General features: G+C 42.9%; 1 protein-coding gene across 4 annotated transcripts in view; it reads left to right on the top strand.

Annotated features, from left to right (window-relative positions):
- LGR4 (leucine rich repeat containing G protein-coupled receptor 4) overlaps positions 1-16,838 on the top strand; it is a 60,911-nt gene that overhangs the window by 39,306 nt on the left and 4,767 nt on the right. For all 4 annotated transcript variants that reach the window (XM_021401081.1, XM_021401083.1, XM_021401084.1 and 1 more), the window contains exons 5-17: positions 6,022-6,237; positions 6,909-6,980; positions 8,050-8,118; positions 8,702-8,773; positions 8,860-8,931; positions 9,614-9,682; positions 9,952-10,023; positions 10,653-10,718; positions 12,008-12,079; positions 12,997-13,068; positions 13,350-13,475; positions 14,932-15,053; positions 15,652-15,726. In XM_021401081.1, the coding sequence (XP_021256756.1) occupies positions 6,022-6,237; positions 6,909-6,980; positions 8,050-8,118; positions 8,702-8,773; positions 8,860-8,931; positions 9,614-9,682; positions 9,952-10,023; positions 10,653-10,718; positions 12,008-12,079; positions 12,997-13,068; positions 13,350-13,475; positions 14,932-15,053; positions 15,652-15,726 (1,175 nt within the window). The remainder of the gene's footprint in view (positions 1-6,021; positions 6,238-6,908; positions 6,981-8,049; positions 8,119-8,701; positions 8,774-8,859; positions 8,932-9,613; positions 9,683-9,951; positions 10,024-10,652; positions 10,719-12,007; positions 12,080-12,996; positions 13,069-13,349; positions 13,476-14,931; positions 15,054-15,651; positions 15,727-16,838) is intronic.

Raw genomic sequence — 16,838 nt, 5'->3', positions numbered from 1 at the left:
GACGGGGAAAAGCCTCTCCTCGGAAAGGTTCCTTACTTGTGTATATACCTGTACATATAACAAACAACAATTTAAAAAAAAAAAAAAAAAACACAAATCCCATCTGGAGACATTGCACTGGTACGGTAATTAAAACACACAGCTTCACGTGGTAGTTCACACGGATGACAGCAGTTTTAGTAACGTGGAACCCACGTGCAGTGACGGGTGTTAGAAGGGGCAACCCCTGAAATTGGAGAGGATCATGCCAACGCTTGTGATATAGCAAAAAATGTGTGGTTCTGTCAGTTTATTTCTTAAAAACAAAATAAAATGGTATGGTTTCTCTCGATAATTTCTGATGCTTCTGGATTACCTAACTGTGAAGGACAGGGGTATCTGTAGGGTTCGTCTTTGCTGAGAGACTGTAGGTGATATTGATTAGCAGCGATAACTAGAAGGAGTCAAAAAGCATTATCCTGTCTCAGATGTATTCTCCTTCACATGGTTTTTCAAGTAATTGACTTCCAGTGGACCTTCCCTAGAGGTATTCCAGGTTCCTGCTTTGCTGTTATTAAGGTGATAGAAGGAACCTACAAGCGAGCCAGTTTTAAGCTGAAGAATTCAGCTATCAGCACCAGAATGGGAAAGGGAGAAACTTACACGCGCTTTACATTGTTTTGGCAGGTTGAAAACAAAATATCGCTGAATATGATTGCTTTGATTTTCCTTTACACAGCATTGTGAGTAAAGATCAGCAGAGTCCTCTGTGTTATTTGCAGCAAACTTTGTGTTTTCTCTGATGAGTCCCACCTTAAACATTCCAATGGGAGAAACATATGTGCTGGCAAATCAGCGCCAGTGATGGCAATAGTTTTGGCATGGATCATTTGTTTCTGAGAGCTGCTGTAAATTTGTCTTGGAATCAAGCAAATCCTTGCGCTGCTGTTCGCAATAGGTAAGGTGCAGAGAGCAGCTGCTTGATGCAGTGAGCAAATGAGCTAAGTGTGGTAAAGTGCCCCTGTTAACACGGTAGGCTTATTGCCTTACATTGTAGCAGAATTTCCTATGGATCAGGCTTATCAGTACTCAACTTCAAAACCTAAAAATCTACTCCAGTTCTTTGAGAGATCTCTTTGTGGTTTTTGAAGGAGCACTTTAAAGAGCAAAGTTCTTTAGTAATTGCCATTGAGCAGAAGTGGTGCAGCACGAGAGTCAGGAGTGATTTTCCATTTATTAACATCGACGTTAGGCTCTTGCTAGTAGTACAAGGCAGTTATAATTTCTGAGTGGCTGAAACCTGGGGTATTGCACACATGGGTGCAGAGGAGAGCTGGCATGGCCGTCAGCATCGGCTCGGGAACGGTTGTGCTCTCTACACACATTGCCATGTCCCTGGCAGGCCTATTCTGAATCATAGAACCACAGAATGGTTTGGGTTGGAAGGGACCTTTAAGATCATCTGGTTCCAACCCCGTGCTACAGGCAGGGATACCTCCCACTAGACCAGGTTGCTCAAAGCCCCATCCAGCCTGGCCTTGAACACCTCCAGGGAGGAGGTACCCACAACCTCGCTGAAAAAGCCTCCTCTGAGGCTCTTAGGGAAGAGGCATAGACTCATTAAGGTTGAAAAAGACCTTCAAGATCATCAAGTCCAGCCCCAAGCCATTCCCATCATGCCCACATATACACACGCATATGTGTTGGTTAGACTTTGGAATTTTTATATTCTTTCCAGTTAAGGTAAGGTTTTACAGTTTCCTTAAAGCGATGTAAACTGTAGATCTTTAATTTGCTCTGTCCTTTATCTCTTTAAACAACATGCTAAATGCTCACGGGAGAGCTTCTGAACGTGTCGTGCTTCCGCTCTTTCTTGCGTAGTTTGAGTTTGTGTGAGGAGAGAACCCGACAGGTAATGAAAGTGAAGATGACAGCTCAGCAAGTAAACTCTGAATTAACAGACGAAAATGGAGAGGTCTCTCACAAGCCAGTGCCTAGAGGGAAGCTGGAATTGGAGTTGCTTCTGAAAGACTAAGGAATTTAAGTATATGCTGCAAGCTCTAATTTAAAGAACACTGTCTTATCTTTAACGCTTTAATGGAAGAGGACACTCTTTGCTAAAGTTCAGTCCAAACAGCAAAGGACATTTCTTGCACGTTGTTAACTGTAAGTGCTAGTGAAGCCTTTCTCGTGCCACGTGAGAGAAATGTGGCGGTGCTTAGCTGAGTTGTGCCATTTTGCAGAAGCTGTCCAATATTCCCATTGTGTTTTCCCTCGTTTTCGTGACGTACGCCATTCTGTAGCTTTCACGTTGAATGGAAGCCTTGCAGCTGTGATTTGCACAGCGAACGCGACGTAGATAAGCCTCACCTGGAAGAAAAAGTCAGGAATAATTATGGCGTGTCCTATTTGCACTCGAAGGCGTGAAGGAACGCCAAAAATACGAATGAGACAAAAATGGCTGAACTAGTTGAAGATAAGTCTCGAGGTCTGAGAATTAGTAACAGGTACCAAGCAGCGGTAAGTTATGGTTGTGTGTAATCCTGGTAGTACCCGGTTTGGTTTTTTGATGCCATTGCATCTGTAAATCACAGGTTTTCCCTTTAAAACTGTACTGTAGCTCTCTGCAAACCTCTGTTGCCATGTCCGCTGGCCTTGGGAAAGCTGGGTGCCAGCACAGCCATCTGCAGACCCCGAGCTCGGGCAGTGCCAATGGGGACTCAGCGACGCAAGCGATTGCAGCGTGCTTAGCTTTGGCTTTAGGATTTGGCATCCTTAATTGCTTTCACCTCTGTTCAGAGGTTGTGCTTGTTGAGCCTCCAAGAAGTCACAGAGAGCAAGAAGAATGCCCCTTTCAGGTTTATTTTTGTTTGTTGCTTTACTTCTGTTTGTTTTTCTTTCTTTTTTTTTTTCTTTTTTAATTTGCATGAATGAGTGGAATTTAGAAAAGAGCACAATGAAAGTGCAACCATAGGCGTTGACAAGTAGTCCCAAGGACTGAGAGTGTTGCCTGCCTCTCAAGGTACGTTGCTTCTCTTGGAATAATTAAAAAAAAAAAAAAAAAAAAGAGTTGAAGAGAAGACTCGGATATGTTTATTCCACTGGAAAATCATCCTTTTGATCTTCATGGAGGTGTGTGAATTTAGGAGGGAGAAGAAAGACAGGTAATTTCTAGTTGTTTTTTTTCTGAAGCAGAGCCCCAGGCCTTTTTTCCTCTACCCCCTTCCCCCCCCCCCTTTTTTTTATTATTATCACCAGACATTTAATTTCTCTGAAATATTCCAGCCTTGATGCAGGCTAAAAGCATTCAAACACAATAGTGTACACACCTGTCAGACCATGGGGCAACTGATAAGGGGATGCCAGTACATGAACCATAGGAATTAGCTCTTTGATGTGTAGCTTTAGAGTTAATGGCACCTCACTCATCTCAGGAAAGAGCCTTTTGGCTGCAATTTTGTAGATTTCCTACTAATATTGGCGTATTTGCTGCTTGATTTCATGCATTTCTTGACTTTCTATTATATGGAAATTCTGCTGCTGACACGTTTTCCTTAGTAGTAGGAAATATTCAAGCCATTTACGCTACAGCAGCAAGATCCTCTTTCACAGCCTCGGGGATGTTAGGTGGAGATTTCTTGAGATGCCGTGATCATGCTTTTGTTTTTCTTCTGAATTTGCCATATGTTTTAAATTTTGGGGGCAGAATAATCAGGCTAACGCTGACCACTGTGGTGGAGCCAGCGTTTTACCGTGGTAATTGTTCAAGGCTGATTTTGATGCAGTAAGATGTTCCCTTACAGGTATGTGCAGGGCTGAAACGAGATGTCTCAGCTGGCTGCAGGTGGAGCGGTGTAAAGCAGCACCTCCCTTCTGCTGACCCCCCCAGCTTCCCAGTACAGCCCAGTGGGACAGACCGGCTCCCGTCCTCTGCTGCTGGGTGCGGTGCAGGAGGTGGAGCCCAGAAGCCCCCTCGCTGACATGGGGACAGATGTGGAGGAGTCACCTGCTTGGTGCTGCGAGCCCTGGCAGGGACAGGGTGGATGGCTGCAGGCAGAGGCTTCTTAAACTGATCCAGCTAGATTTTCAAGAGCGTGTCTGATCATGGCTTGAGGAGTGCACTGAGTGCTTAATATAACTCAACCTGTGCTGTGCTGATCCGTATCACGGTGAGCATCGATGGTAATGGAGTGGATGTGAGTCTGTCTCCCCAGACAGCAACGTACACACCATGACTGGTACGCAGTCACTTCAAACCAGTCGTGCAAGGTGTTTTGTTCTGTGCTGGCTGTGAAGCCTCCAGCTTTCAGCATGGTGCTGACCCAGAGAGTGCAGCATCTAGGGCAGAGGACAGGCAAACGTAGTGTGTTGCTCTCAGCCCTACAGACAGATCTGGTACCGTTTTTACTTTTTGCTCACCTTGTCACTTGGTCACTTCACCCTACTCACCTTCCATGCCCTCCCTTGATGAAGAACAGCCCTTCGGTGATGCTTTTTGCCTCTTCCTGTGCCATCCTTTGCAGCTGCCCATTTGTCGGCTTCTGTAGGCATAGATCCAAGCTGAAGCTTTGGCTCTGGATGTTTTCTTATTTTCATTGCTGGCACATCTGGCTACACGTTGCAGTGTTGGCAAACCTGAACCTGCTGACGGCTGTGATTGCCAGCGGTGCTATCCGAGTCCCGGTCTTGCTGCTGTAGCAAGATGAAAAAACAAATAGATTCATAGAATCACAAAGGTTGGAAAAGACCTTTGAGACCGTCACGTCCAGCCCACAACCCATCCCCACCATGCTCACTAACAGATTCCCACATCTCCACATTTATTAAACGCCTCTGGGGACAGTGACTCTACCACCTCCCTGGGCAGCCCGTGCCAGTGCCTCACTTAACCCTCTATGAGAAGACATTTTTTCCTTCATATCCAACCCAAACCTCCCTTGGTGCAAGTTGAGGCCATTACCTCTTGTTCTTTGGAGCGTATCGCATGAGGACAAGCATGTGTGATTTTTGCATAGGAGTTTCAGCATTCGCTACCAAAGCCAGGCATTGGGCAATATTGAATCTGTCCATTCCCTTGGATGGGGGCTCTCAACTGGACACCACGAGTAAAACCAGCACCTCCTGTCGCTGGGGCTTCACGGCTGGGCCTTAGCTGAGGGCATGCATTTCGCTTCCTCTGTTTCCAGCTGTGGAGTTTTTTTTTTTTTTTGGATGCTTTGAAACACGAAGAAGCTGTGAAACCCAATAGCGTAGGTGAGCCAGTATTGCAGCAGAATTATCATGTGTGGTTTGCACGGAAAAGATTGCAAAGTCATGTCAGCGGTAGCAACACCTATAGAACATTTGAGATCAGAGTGAATTTGGGGAAAAATGCAATGGCTAATCCAATAATATCCAACACTGAGCAGTGCTAGGGTTCTGTTTTGCATTTTTTGTGGAGCATGACAGGAGAGGTCAGCTGCCAGAGAAACGTCTCAGTTTTAGCTGATGGTATATAGTGTTTTCAGTGGCAACAGGATTTCTAACTCGGACTTTGTTCAAACACTGTTTTTAATAATCCTGTTTTCTGAGGTAGTTGCTCAAGGTGTACAGAAGTTCCCAGACCAACACATAGCAGTATATGATGCTATTGACAGCGTAGCTATAGGGATAATCAGTTCAAAGCAGTAACTGCCTCTGCAGTTTCCGATACGATATCGAATTGCCATTTTAAAGGCTTGTTCTAGTGAGGTAGCAGGAGCAGGAGGGTTCGTGGGGAGGAGGTTTCTGCAGTTTCCAGTTCACTTGGCTAAGCCGCCTGTAAGCACAAAAGTGTCTGAGAAGAAACTGTCGTGAAGCTTTCTGTTACGGGCTCTTCACATGACTCAACGGAGCGTTCGTGTATCGCTTCAGTAAACACTCAAGCTTTTCCGTGTTAAATAATTTCACTATGGTACGTTCAAGGCAACGAAAAATGGTCGCGGGTAGTAAGACTTCAATCTGCATTTTGACTTACTTGTTCGTAATGGCTTTCCTGTGCCAATTCTTTCTGCTTTCACCTAGGCGTTTGGATGCTAACCACATCACAGCTGTTCCCAAAGACAGCTTTGAGGGGCTGGTGCAGCTGCGTCACCTTTGGTTGGATGACAACAGTTTGACAGAAGTTCCCATCCATCCGCTCAGCAACCTCCCCTCCCTGCAGGCGTTGACGCTGGCCCTTAACAAAATAACGCACATTCCTGACTACGCGTTCACAAACCTTTCAAGTCTTGTTGTTCTGTGAGTATTTGTAACTTGGCTTCACGGGTCACTTGGAGTCTCCCCAGTTAGAGTTAGATGGCTCTGAACGTGGCGTTTTGCTATGTTTTAGTTCAGTGGCCTAGTAACGGCCTCTACCAACAATGCAAGATGTTATCTTCATTATCTTTGATATCTATCGTTATCAAATGTGCTCGTCAATCTGCTGGAGACTTTGTCCTAAACAGAACCTCCAGAGTGCAACGAACGGGTAGTGAGATTGCTGTATGTTTTCATGGCATCTCATTCTAGTAATGAATATTTCAAACCAGTCAGAAAACGGTTCCAAAGGTATTAAAATAAAAAGACAGCATTATCTGCCGCAGACCGTATTTCTGTCTAGTCTTAAATATCTCCAGAGATGAATATTGAAATTATTTATATTTATACATTTAGATTATATTTTATCACACTTCTGGATAGTGAGTAAAGGTCTAAAATAGGTTGTCTTGACTGCAGGCTATCTACTCTTTTCCCATAAACGAGAGTGAAATGTTCCTGTCTTGAAGTGAAAGACATTCTTCTGCAAGTCCACCCCGTGTAATGTTTTTTCTAAACCATTGAACCGTCTCGATTTCACAGAATTATCTGCGGATTTATTAATGTACATGAGGTCATTCACTTGTTTTCATTCTTGCTTTGTTCTTTGTTAGACATCTTCATAACAATAAAATAAAAACGATAGGAAGACACTGTTTTGATGGTTTGGACAACCTTGAAACCTTGTAAGTACGCTTCTTCAAGTAAGTCTTTGTTCAGTGTGATTTGTCTCATTCGCAGTCTACTCGAGGTTGCTTTGCTGTTGCGATGAAGATTTTGCTAATAAGGCGTGCGTGCAGCACAACACATAACTCCCACACTTGTATTCAACTCAGGTTTCGGAAGTTAAGGCTAATATCAGCGCAGTGCTCCACCAAAAGTAATTAGCTCTGTTGAGAAGCAGGTAAATATTAGCCTGGGTGAAATGTCACGCTGGATGGTGTGGCTCTAGTGTTCCTAGTCCTGGTCTAGCTGGTGTATCTTTGCACAGCACTCCACTGACTCAGGCGGATATATCAGAAGTGTTTGAGTGGCCCTGTATGTGATAAGGGACAAATATTTGTTTCTCAGATTTGCTGCAGGATTCAACTTATTTAAAACGCGCTGTCAAATCCGTTCTGTGACAACAGGGGGTTCCTCAGTGGGCTGTTTTCCTGCAGCTCCTTTCTTACTGCATGGGCACCGCTGCCTGCCAAGGAAACTGTCTTGCAAATGTCCCGGCAGCTCCTAAATGGATCACTGCTATGCACTGTTCCAGCATGATGGCATTTACCTGTGCTTCCGTTCAATATTTAGAATTGGTTTTCCTACAAGATCTGCTGTTGCCTAATGGCTTACTGTTTCTTTTGTAAAACCTGAGAGCCAAGGTTGTGGAGTAAGGTTTTAAAGGGTAATCGTGTGTGTCTGCCTTTTGTTGTTGTTATTTTGAAATCTTAGTTCATTTTTTTTTTGCAAGTTAATCTGAAGGAAAATCTGAAAAATACTGAGCTTTGCTGTGAAGAAATATCACTTGCCTTAGCATGAATAATCCTTCTGGACAAAATTAAACATCTTACTAAGTTAATTAGCTAGTTATAAGGCATGTAATACACGAGAAGACCGGGACTAAGTTAAAAATGAAGTTGTTCTGTAGTGTAGTTGAAGGTGTTTTGAGAACTTTTCACTTTGATTGAGTTGCCTTAAATCAAAATGATTTTAGCAGTTCATAACCGTGATTGAATATTTTTTTTAACTTTCCTGCTTTGTTTCCTCGAGGGATTTAAATTATAATAACATGGTGGAGTTCCCCGAAGCCATAAAAGCACTCCCAAATCTAAAAGAGTTGTGAGTATTGCCTGTTACCCCTTTTTACCTGTTTTCTCTCTCCTTTCCATAAATAAAAAAAAGAAATTCCCAGATTTAAGAATACTCGTCTGATTATGCAGCAGCCTCGGTCAGATTAAGTTATGCTAAGTGATGCTATAATTAAAGGAAAATATAATCAACAGCGACAGAGGGAGCCTGCTGAAAATGATTTTGGAGTTGTATAACCAAGGAATTCATTCGGGAGTGCCATTAGCATAGATCTCAATCAGGAGCTGGTTTTGGCCTCCAGTAGCAGAATTATGTATTCGCTGATCGTGCATGTCTTCCTTGTCCCCTCCTTTAAAAGGGAAGAAAACGAGAGAAAGAGTAAGATCGTGTTTTGGACAGAATAGTTTCTTTCTAGTGAGACACTTTCAGTTTAGCTGATGTGGCATAGACAAAAATCATGCCTTCAGACTTGCTGCTGCAGTTTTACGTAGTCGTATTTTGGCAGGGTTGGGAATTGCATAGGTGTAGTGTATCCACGCAGGAAAAATAACTGTTGGTTGAATCTACTGGCAGTGTATTTCTAAATGTGGGTTTTCTTTCCTAATATCTTTAGGGCATTTCACAGTAACTACATTTCCATCATTCCTGATGGTGCATTTGCAGGAAACCCCCTTCTAAGAACGATGTAAGTGATTTTCATGCATCTATTTTTACTCTGTAGCAGACAGTGAGTGTAAGAGCAGTGACTGAAACATGTTTTCCATTTCCCAGACATTTGTATGATAATCCTTTGTCTTTTGTGGGGAACTCAGCGTTTCAGAATCTGTCGGATCTGCATTCCCTGTAAGTATCACCTCAGCTGAATAGTCCCGTACACGCATATGAAATGCTACGGCTAAAAAGTCAAATGGACAGAACTTCCTGGCTGCTTCTAGCTCTTCCTGTGTAATTTTTTTAGCAGTTAGCTGTGACAAACGTTGTTGTTGTTGTTTGGAACGTGCAGTTTCATAAGAAGCGCTGGTAAATATGTTTTACAGCTTCTTTTTTTTTTTTTAATCTTCGTTACCTTGCGTAAGATGTAACCTCGGGCCAAATGCTCGGGTTCTTACCTAAATAAACTCCAATATGGTTTTGAACAGAGGTGTACATTGTGAGAATGTTTTGCAGGTTAGTGCATGCGTGCTCTCAAATGATGTCAGGTCTGGGGGTGACGAGTAACAAAATGGAGTGCGATTTCAATCTTTGAACTGCAAACTGCCTGAGAGTTTATGCCCTTTTCCTTGGTGTTTTAATAGAATGCTTCCAATTTGATGAGTTCCAGTTATTTGCTAACGGAGGAAAAATTTAATAAGCCAATTATTAATATAAGAAGCACTTAGAAGAATAGCTTAATGTATAAAATTTAAACAACAATAGGGATTGTTAGAACGTCTCCTCAGTGAAAATATCTACCCGATAGCAGGGCTTGATGTCGTGGTTCGTTTGCGTAATAGCAGACAGCTAATTGTTGTGGGGACTTTTTTAGGGTCATTCGGGGTGCCAGCATGGTGCAGTGGTTTCCTAATTTGACAGGAACCGTTAATCTGGAGAGTCTGTAAGTATCTTCTGTAGAAATAATTTCCGATGTTTTGTTTGTTTGTTTGTTTTGCCTGATTTGAAATGATTGGAATGTGATTTAGGGGATCTGGAGAGCAACTTGGGAGTACGTTCTCTTCTTGTCGAAAAACGTCGTAATGTCTTAATGAGTGAATCCAGCACCTGACAGACAAAAACACCCCCCTATCTGTGCTCGTATATAGGCTTGTTATGTTATACGATCAACAATACCGATATTTATACGTGGTGTTTTGTTTTTTTTCATAGAACTCTAACGGGGACCAAGATAAACAGTATTCCTGTTAATTTATGCCAAGAGCAAAAGATGCTACGAACTTTGTAAGTGTATACATTTCGCTCCTGTTTTCATCTGGGTCAAAATGTTTTGACGTAGAGAATGTAGAACTCATGTGAAGGACAAGTATTGTTCAGGTAGTATTATAAAGGCAAGATCAAAAAATTAGTAAGGATGTGTTTGACACAAATGCAGAAGAGCAAACTGGAAAATGAAACCATTTGGGGGTAGGCAAAGCCATGTTTACAAATGATACAAGGGAGAATTTGGAACAACACCAATTCCTGAAAAATAGAGAAGAAAAATATCTTTTGTTTTATAGAGGATGAATTGAGATAGAGGATGATGATGATGTGGGAATTATTTTCAAAAGGCAGTTTATCTTTTGTGTAGGCATTTAAATGTTGTTTGCAAGTTGCCATTCTCCTTCTTTAGCTGCGTAGATTCATAGAAAATTTTGGGAGGTGCCAGCACCCTGAATCAAAACTTCCACTGAATTTCTGCACTGAATACCCTCTGGCCACTTCAAGCTACAAGCGATTTTGTATTACGTCTCTGAGAATTCAGGGAGCTTGCACAGTGTGATTTTTTGCTATGCACGTATCCAGTGATGAGATGTTCCAGGTAGAACAGAGTTAAACTAAGCATCCTCTTCCCATTTCCTGTTTTGAAGGGACTTGTCTTATAACAATATAAAGGACCTCCCCAGTTTTACGGGCTGCCACTCCTTGGAAGAAATGTGAGTAGAAATACACGGTGGTTATCTTTATTACCTCTTTAGTACGCTGTGTCCCCATCACCTGAAATGTTTTTGCTTCACTTTTGATCGTAAGTACACTTCTAAGACCAAGGCCGTGTGGCTGTGTCATGTGAAGACTGCTGGGCGGAGAATTCAAGCAGCTCAGGTTGAATTGTTCCTATAGCATAAAAAAGAGTGAAGGACACATGAATCCTGAATATTGTAGGAGTATTGCTGTATGCATCAATGTAACGAGCATTAGGTGTTTTCCTTCCTGCCTTGTATTTCTTCCTTACTTGAGTTACCTTCAACCATCAGCCTGTGCTCAGGTAAAATACTTTTTCCTGTAGTTCCTGTAAAGGGCATTCTCTTTCTCAAAACCTGTCTTTTTTTTTTCCCTTACTTCATTGATTTAAAGCTTCTTAAGCTCTCAGCTCTTAAGCTGAGAACTACTGGTGATGGGTGGGCGGTTGGACTGGATGAACTTGTAGGTCTTTTCCAACCTCGGTGATTCTATGATTTCTAGGCCCTATGCAATTTTTTTCACCTACTTATGTGCTTCCTTCTCTTTAAACCTCCCCTGCCCTCAAGCTTCTTTACACTTAATGAGATTGGGAGTAATAGACTTCTCACAGGTCTTTGCTACTGTACTCTGACAACTTCGGGCTCACTGTACGTGTTTTTCACTGTGAAACATCTGGCAAAGCATCTTCAGAGCTCGTGGTGTGTGAGGAAAGCCTGTTACTCTCCAACAAAGGCGCCATTGATGCAATGTTTGTTAGAATGCGTTGTTGCTGTATACACAAGGGAGCCTAATGGAGTTTGCCGGAAAGGGACATAGAGAGCAAATGAACTGGAAGTATAATTTGCCCATTAGTTCTTGAAGCATTTCTCAGCAGCATTTTCCTTTCATAAAGCTCTATATGGAGAATTGTAAGTGCACCCAGGGCTAGGGCGTCCTAAAGATTCCTTGAAGAATTAAGTAGGTTTGTGTTAAATCTCGGTGACTCTTGGAAGTTCGTAAAGCGCTGCTTTTCGCTTGGAAGTAATTCAGTTCACACTCAGCACTCTCCTTTAAGTTACAAGATTTGTGAATTAAGACTGGGCAAAGGCGCCACAAAGGAGCTTCGTAGTTATGTTAACGTAGCTAACGTGAAATGTAGTTTGTGTAAGTGGAAACTAGAAAGCATCTTGCCCTTGGAAAGGCTACCTTTTCTAATTAGCAGCCATCGAGCTGTCCCTTGGCTTGAAGTTAGCCTGCTTGCCAACGAAGTTTTGTTTCTTCCCAGTTCCTTGCAGCATAACCAAATCCATGAAATCACAGATGATACCTTTCAAGGACTGTCCTCCCTTCGTATACTGTAAGTGTACTGAATAAAACAAAATTGAGTTTTTGACTCCAGTGTAAAATGACGTGGGGTTTGACGTTGCGAATCTAGTTTACGCCAAAAGGCCAAGTATGCTGGATCCTAAGGTGAAGCAAACAGTATGCAAGAGATACTGGGCTAGCAGCTGCCAGTTTCAGTCCCATTCTTTTTACGCTCCGTTTTGCTTTTGTGGACATTCGCATGTATATGTATCTAAAGATAATTTTGTTGGTAGTCTACTGTTTTGCATTAGATGCTGTTTATTGGAGCATGCTATCTGCTTTCCTTGAGAAGAGCAGCCGAGTAATCAAAATTATCCCCTACCTTCACATGTCTAGCTGTATGAAGACTACATAGAAACGGTGAACTTATCGGGGGAAAAAACATCCCAAAGCTGCCAGGTGTTTTGAAAGGAGTATCTTAATATAAATCGTAGCGATCCGGCAGGAGCTGCATCTGGATTTTGAAATCCAATGAAATAGATGCCCTTCTCTTTGTTCCCTTCCTCCACCCCTTCTGACTTGCCCTGCTGCAGGTGTGGTTGTCACCAAAGTGATCTTCCTGGCACCTTCAGCCTGGGAATGGGTGACGCCAGAGCCTGCCTCTGCCCTGGGAGCGCCGGCTGAGCTGCCAGGGCCAAGGAAGAAAGGGAAAAGGGAAGCTCTAGTGGGATACAGCTGCTACCTTGGGAATGGGGTGAAGCTGGATGTGGCTGCCTGTCCTAGAGGTTCAGCTGCTCCTGCACGTGTCTTAACTGGGGGAGAAGGGAAATGGGAGGGTCGTTCGGCTTTTCTGTCAAAGGTATAATGGATGTGCCATTATATATAATGGATATACTTTTTCTCTGAACAGTGGTTTTTGCAAGGGTTAGATGAAACTGCTAAAATGATCATCCTTGGCTTTCATTGCAGTGACCTCAGTAGGAATCGGATCCGTAAGATCCACAAAGAAGCTTTCACCACCATTGCAGCTATTGTTAATCTGTAAGTAGGCTATTCTGTACAGCAACCTCCTCTCTCTGTCATTAAATTGCTGAGATAGTAAATGCTTTTAGCTTAAAGCTGGCGTGTGTCCATCATCTGTTTCATCTTCGTGGATCATGAAACCTCTTGCTAGCTGAATCTGTGCTGGGCACGGCAGAATGAGGCGTACTCTGAAGTGCCTGCAGCACTGAAAGTCGTTTTCCAGACCACAGCTTTGGTGTGAGACCTTAAAGACTTCAAACTTACATCGTTGTAACACTGTCTTAATATTCACGTTTCAGAGACCTAAGTTTCAATGAGCTCACCTCAGTTCCAACGGAAGGATTGAGTGGATTGAACCAACTTAAACTTGCAGGGAATTCTGAGCTGAAAGAAGCTTTGGCAGCGAAGAACTTTGCAAAGCTCCGGTACGTTGGTTAATAGCACTACAGTACCTCACTTACTTCCTCACTTACTTAGACACTAGCAAGCAATTTGACAATAAATGAAGCCAACTTAGATCATACAGCAAATGATCAGGCCCTTCATCAAGTCCCATAGTGCCTCAGCGCTGGCATCCTAACTATTCTGACAGAAATGCCACTTGCAGACTATTTTCCTGGAACCTGTTATATTTTTCCTCCGCCACTTTTCAGGCAGATAGAATCATCTGGCTTTATAGCAGTGGTTTGGATAGATTCCGTTTGTTATTGAACTGAGCACATCTGTCTTTCAGTGTGTGGAAAATGGGAACAGACTTGCAGGTGCCTGATTCCATAATCACCCCTCTCGATACATATGCTATTTATTCTTGGAGGCGAATGGTAAGGGTAACAGTAATCATTCAAAGGCAAACCTGTGATTGATTTCGATAGGCGGTGGATCAGGCGGCGATGAACTCTTTTCCATTTGGAGAGATCTTTGTACACACTGATATTTCAGACCTGAAGAAGCAGTTAAAAATTGTTGCCTGTACTGTCCAATGAAAAAAATGGAGATGAAGATGCTATTAAGTTGCGTAAGGCTAGCAGAGGGTTCTGTGTCACTCTTAGACAGGCCTCAGCAATCCCATGGCAACAACAGACTGGTTTTTTGTTTGTGGTCTGTGTTCGAGAACTAATGCACCGTGGGAGCCTTCAGACCACTTTTCCTCCTAAATATTTAGACGAACATAATTGCAGAACAATGCTGCAAAGAGCTGATACTGTGGCCTTGAGTCAGAAGAGACAGCTTTTGGTCTGCTATCATCTAATTGTTTACGTGGACTTTTGAAATCTCTGTCTGCAGGTGTACTACACTTCTACCAGGATTGGTAGCATGTACCATTTCTGGCAAGCATGCAGAAAGACGATAGCAAAAACAGTTCATTAGTTTTTAAAAGAAAAAATGCATTTGTCACGTTTTGGTCATTTAGGAATTAACTTCCTTACAAAACAGTTCTGTATAAATTAACTGGATTAATCATAGAATCATAGAATTAGCTAGGTTGGACAAGACCTACAAGATCACCTAGTCCAACCATAGATCACCTAGTCCAACCATAATTTGCAATTTTAACTTGCACGGTAACACCACAAGCGTTGATCTGAATTTGTTTTGTGTAAGGAGGAAAAGGAGAAGGAAAGAGAGCAAAACGTCACAGCATTGTCTTAGTACTCCTTGCTGCGGACAAGACTTGGATGCATCACCAGTCCTTTATCTTGTGGAAAAAAAAAAAAATCATCAGAAATGGTCACAACTGATCTAGTTTGAATTTTTTTTCTCTTAATGACCTTGACAAAAAACTTAGTTTTAGCACTGAGTGTGCCACTTAATATTTTTAACGGGTGATAAACCTTGAAGTCGCATCAGGTAACGGTCTCCATTGTTTTGCCTGTGTTTCAGGTCTCTCTCCGTACCGTATGCTTACCAGTGCTGTGCGTTTTGGGGCTGTGATTCTTACTTAAACTCCAACGCTGAAGATGCCAGTCACCAAGATCAAGATGCCTTGGGGGATCGTGAGAAGGGTAAGTGCACTTAGCCTAATGAGGAACATGCAGGACCAAGTAACAGCGTATGCTGTCTGAATAAGCAAACGTGCAAAAGCTGGCTGTGGAAGTGCTGAGCACTTGCTTGCGGATAGACAGTGCCGTGTTCTTTCTAAAACTGTGAAGCAGATTTATCTGATAGCGTGAGAATTGCCTGTTGTTTTTTGGTTAAAACTATATTAAACCGTCAGGATTGTTTCTGTCATTTTCTGCCAGAGCAGAAATGTTCTAAGGATTTCAGTATTTCAGCCTGCATGTTCAGAAAGCTTGTCCTTGCACTGTCTAGTTCAAGGCCGGCAGATCTTTCCCCTGGTGATGAAAGACGTTGCTTCTTTGTTACAAAGCACTGTGAGCAGCTACCACAGGCAGCAGTAACTTAAATTGCTGCAGCAACTTGTGCACTGAGTATTCAACCTTCTGGGGCAAACCAGAACTGCTCCACTTGTTACAGGCTTGAAAGCTGGCGAAGTGTTAGGTCTTTGATCTTTCAAAGCTGTGCTTCCGTCCTAGGCAGCTTCACTGCATTTCCTTTTTTTCTTTCTACAACTAAACTGTTTTTCATTTTACTTGGATACAGCTGATGCAGATGGTCTAAGAAACGAGGAAAATGTGGAACTGGGACAGACTATTATTCACTGTACACCAGCAACAGGTAAATCTAATAAAGTGCTTTCACCACGTATTGAACTCCATGCACGGTGTTCTGGAAACAGCTGTCTGCAGAAATAAGCTTCGTTCCCCATTCACTCCGTACAGAGAAGGTTAAAATTCTGTAGCACTTGGGAAACTTCATTTGATGCCAATGTTGTTTTGGGTGTGCAGTCACTAAGCTCTGGCTCAGCTTTAGGCATGGCGCTGTACGGGAGAAGTTACCAAAAAACTGAAGTTAGTTTCCATAAGCAGAACATACCAGACTGTGATACTTACATTTGGAGCTTGCTGTGTGGAATGCACTGCCCCCTAATTCTGCGTTGCTCTTGTCAACGAAGTATCTGCGGAGCAGATGGTATGAATGCTCATCTGTTTCGGCAAGAAGTCAGCCTGTGTTTTTAAAAGCTTAAACTGTTGTCACTGGGGTTTAAACTGAGCCTGACTATGTTCTCCTAGCCCTTCCATGGCAGCAGAGGCCTGTTGCAAGTAGCTGGAGTAACATCTTAAACCGCTATGGATATTGGTACAATGAGTACCCTTATCGGCGTATCAGAACTGCACCAATTCGGGCTTGGATGGTTCAGGAGTGCTGAAAGTCTTTGATCTTGCAGATGAAAATTTCTAGGCAGTTTCCTTGCTGCCCTTCTGCTTATCCTCCTTCCACTGTGCGTTTCCACACCCGGTTCCGCTCAGCTCCTGAAGTGCTGGCTGCGGTGCCTCCTACTTTGTTACCCTTGCCATGGGCTGCTGAGAGAAGCTTTTACGCATCTTGTACCCTCCTGTTTGCATGGGCAGGAGTAAGTAGATCTGGGGAGGAGTATGCTTCCAGTGAAGCTGATTCTGGATCAACCCAAGTTTTCCAGGTTTCATTCTTTTTTTCCTAGACTGGTATTTTACATCCACTGTGAAACCGCACCTGTTTGCTCTTCATCTTTTGGGATAGCTCTAGATTTAGTGTACAGAAATACTACAAAGATTTCTAGATTACAGTTAAAAAAAAAATTGTGGTCAGAAAGGTAAATACATTACTAATGCAACTGTACGTAATCTGAGAAGTAATTTGACCAATGCTGCTTATTTGCTTTGAGCTCCTGTTCGCACAATGAGGGTTCA

The sequence above is a fragment of the Numida meleagris genome, chromosome 6 (genome assembly GCF_002078875.1).
Source record: "Numida meleagris isolate 19003 breed g44 Domestic line chromosome 6, NumMel1.0, whole genome shotgun sequence".
Taxonomy (NCBI): Eukaryota; Metazoa; Chordata; class Aves; order Galliformes; family Numididae; genus Numida; species Numida meleagris.
This window is presented reverse-complemented; position numbering and strand designations above follow the sequence as displayed.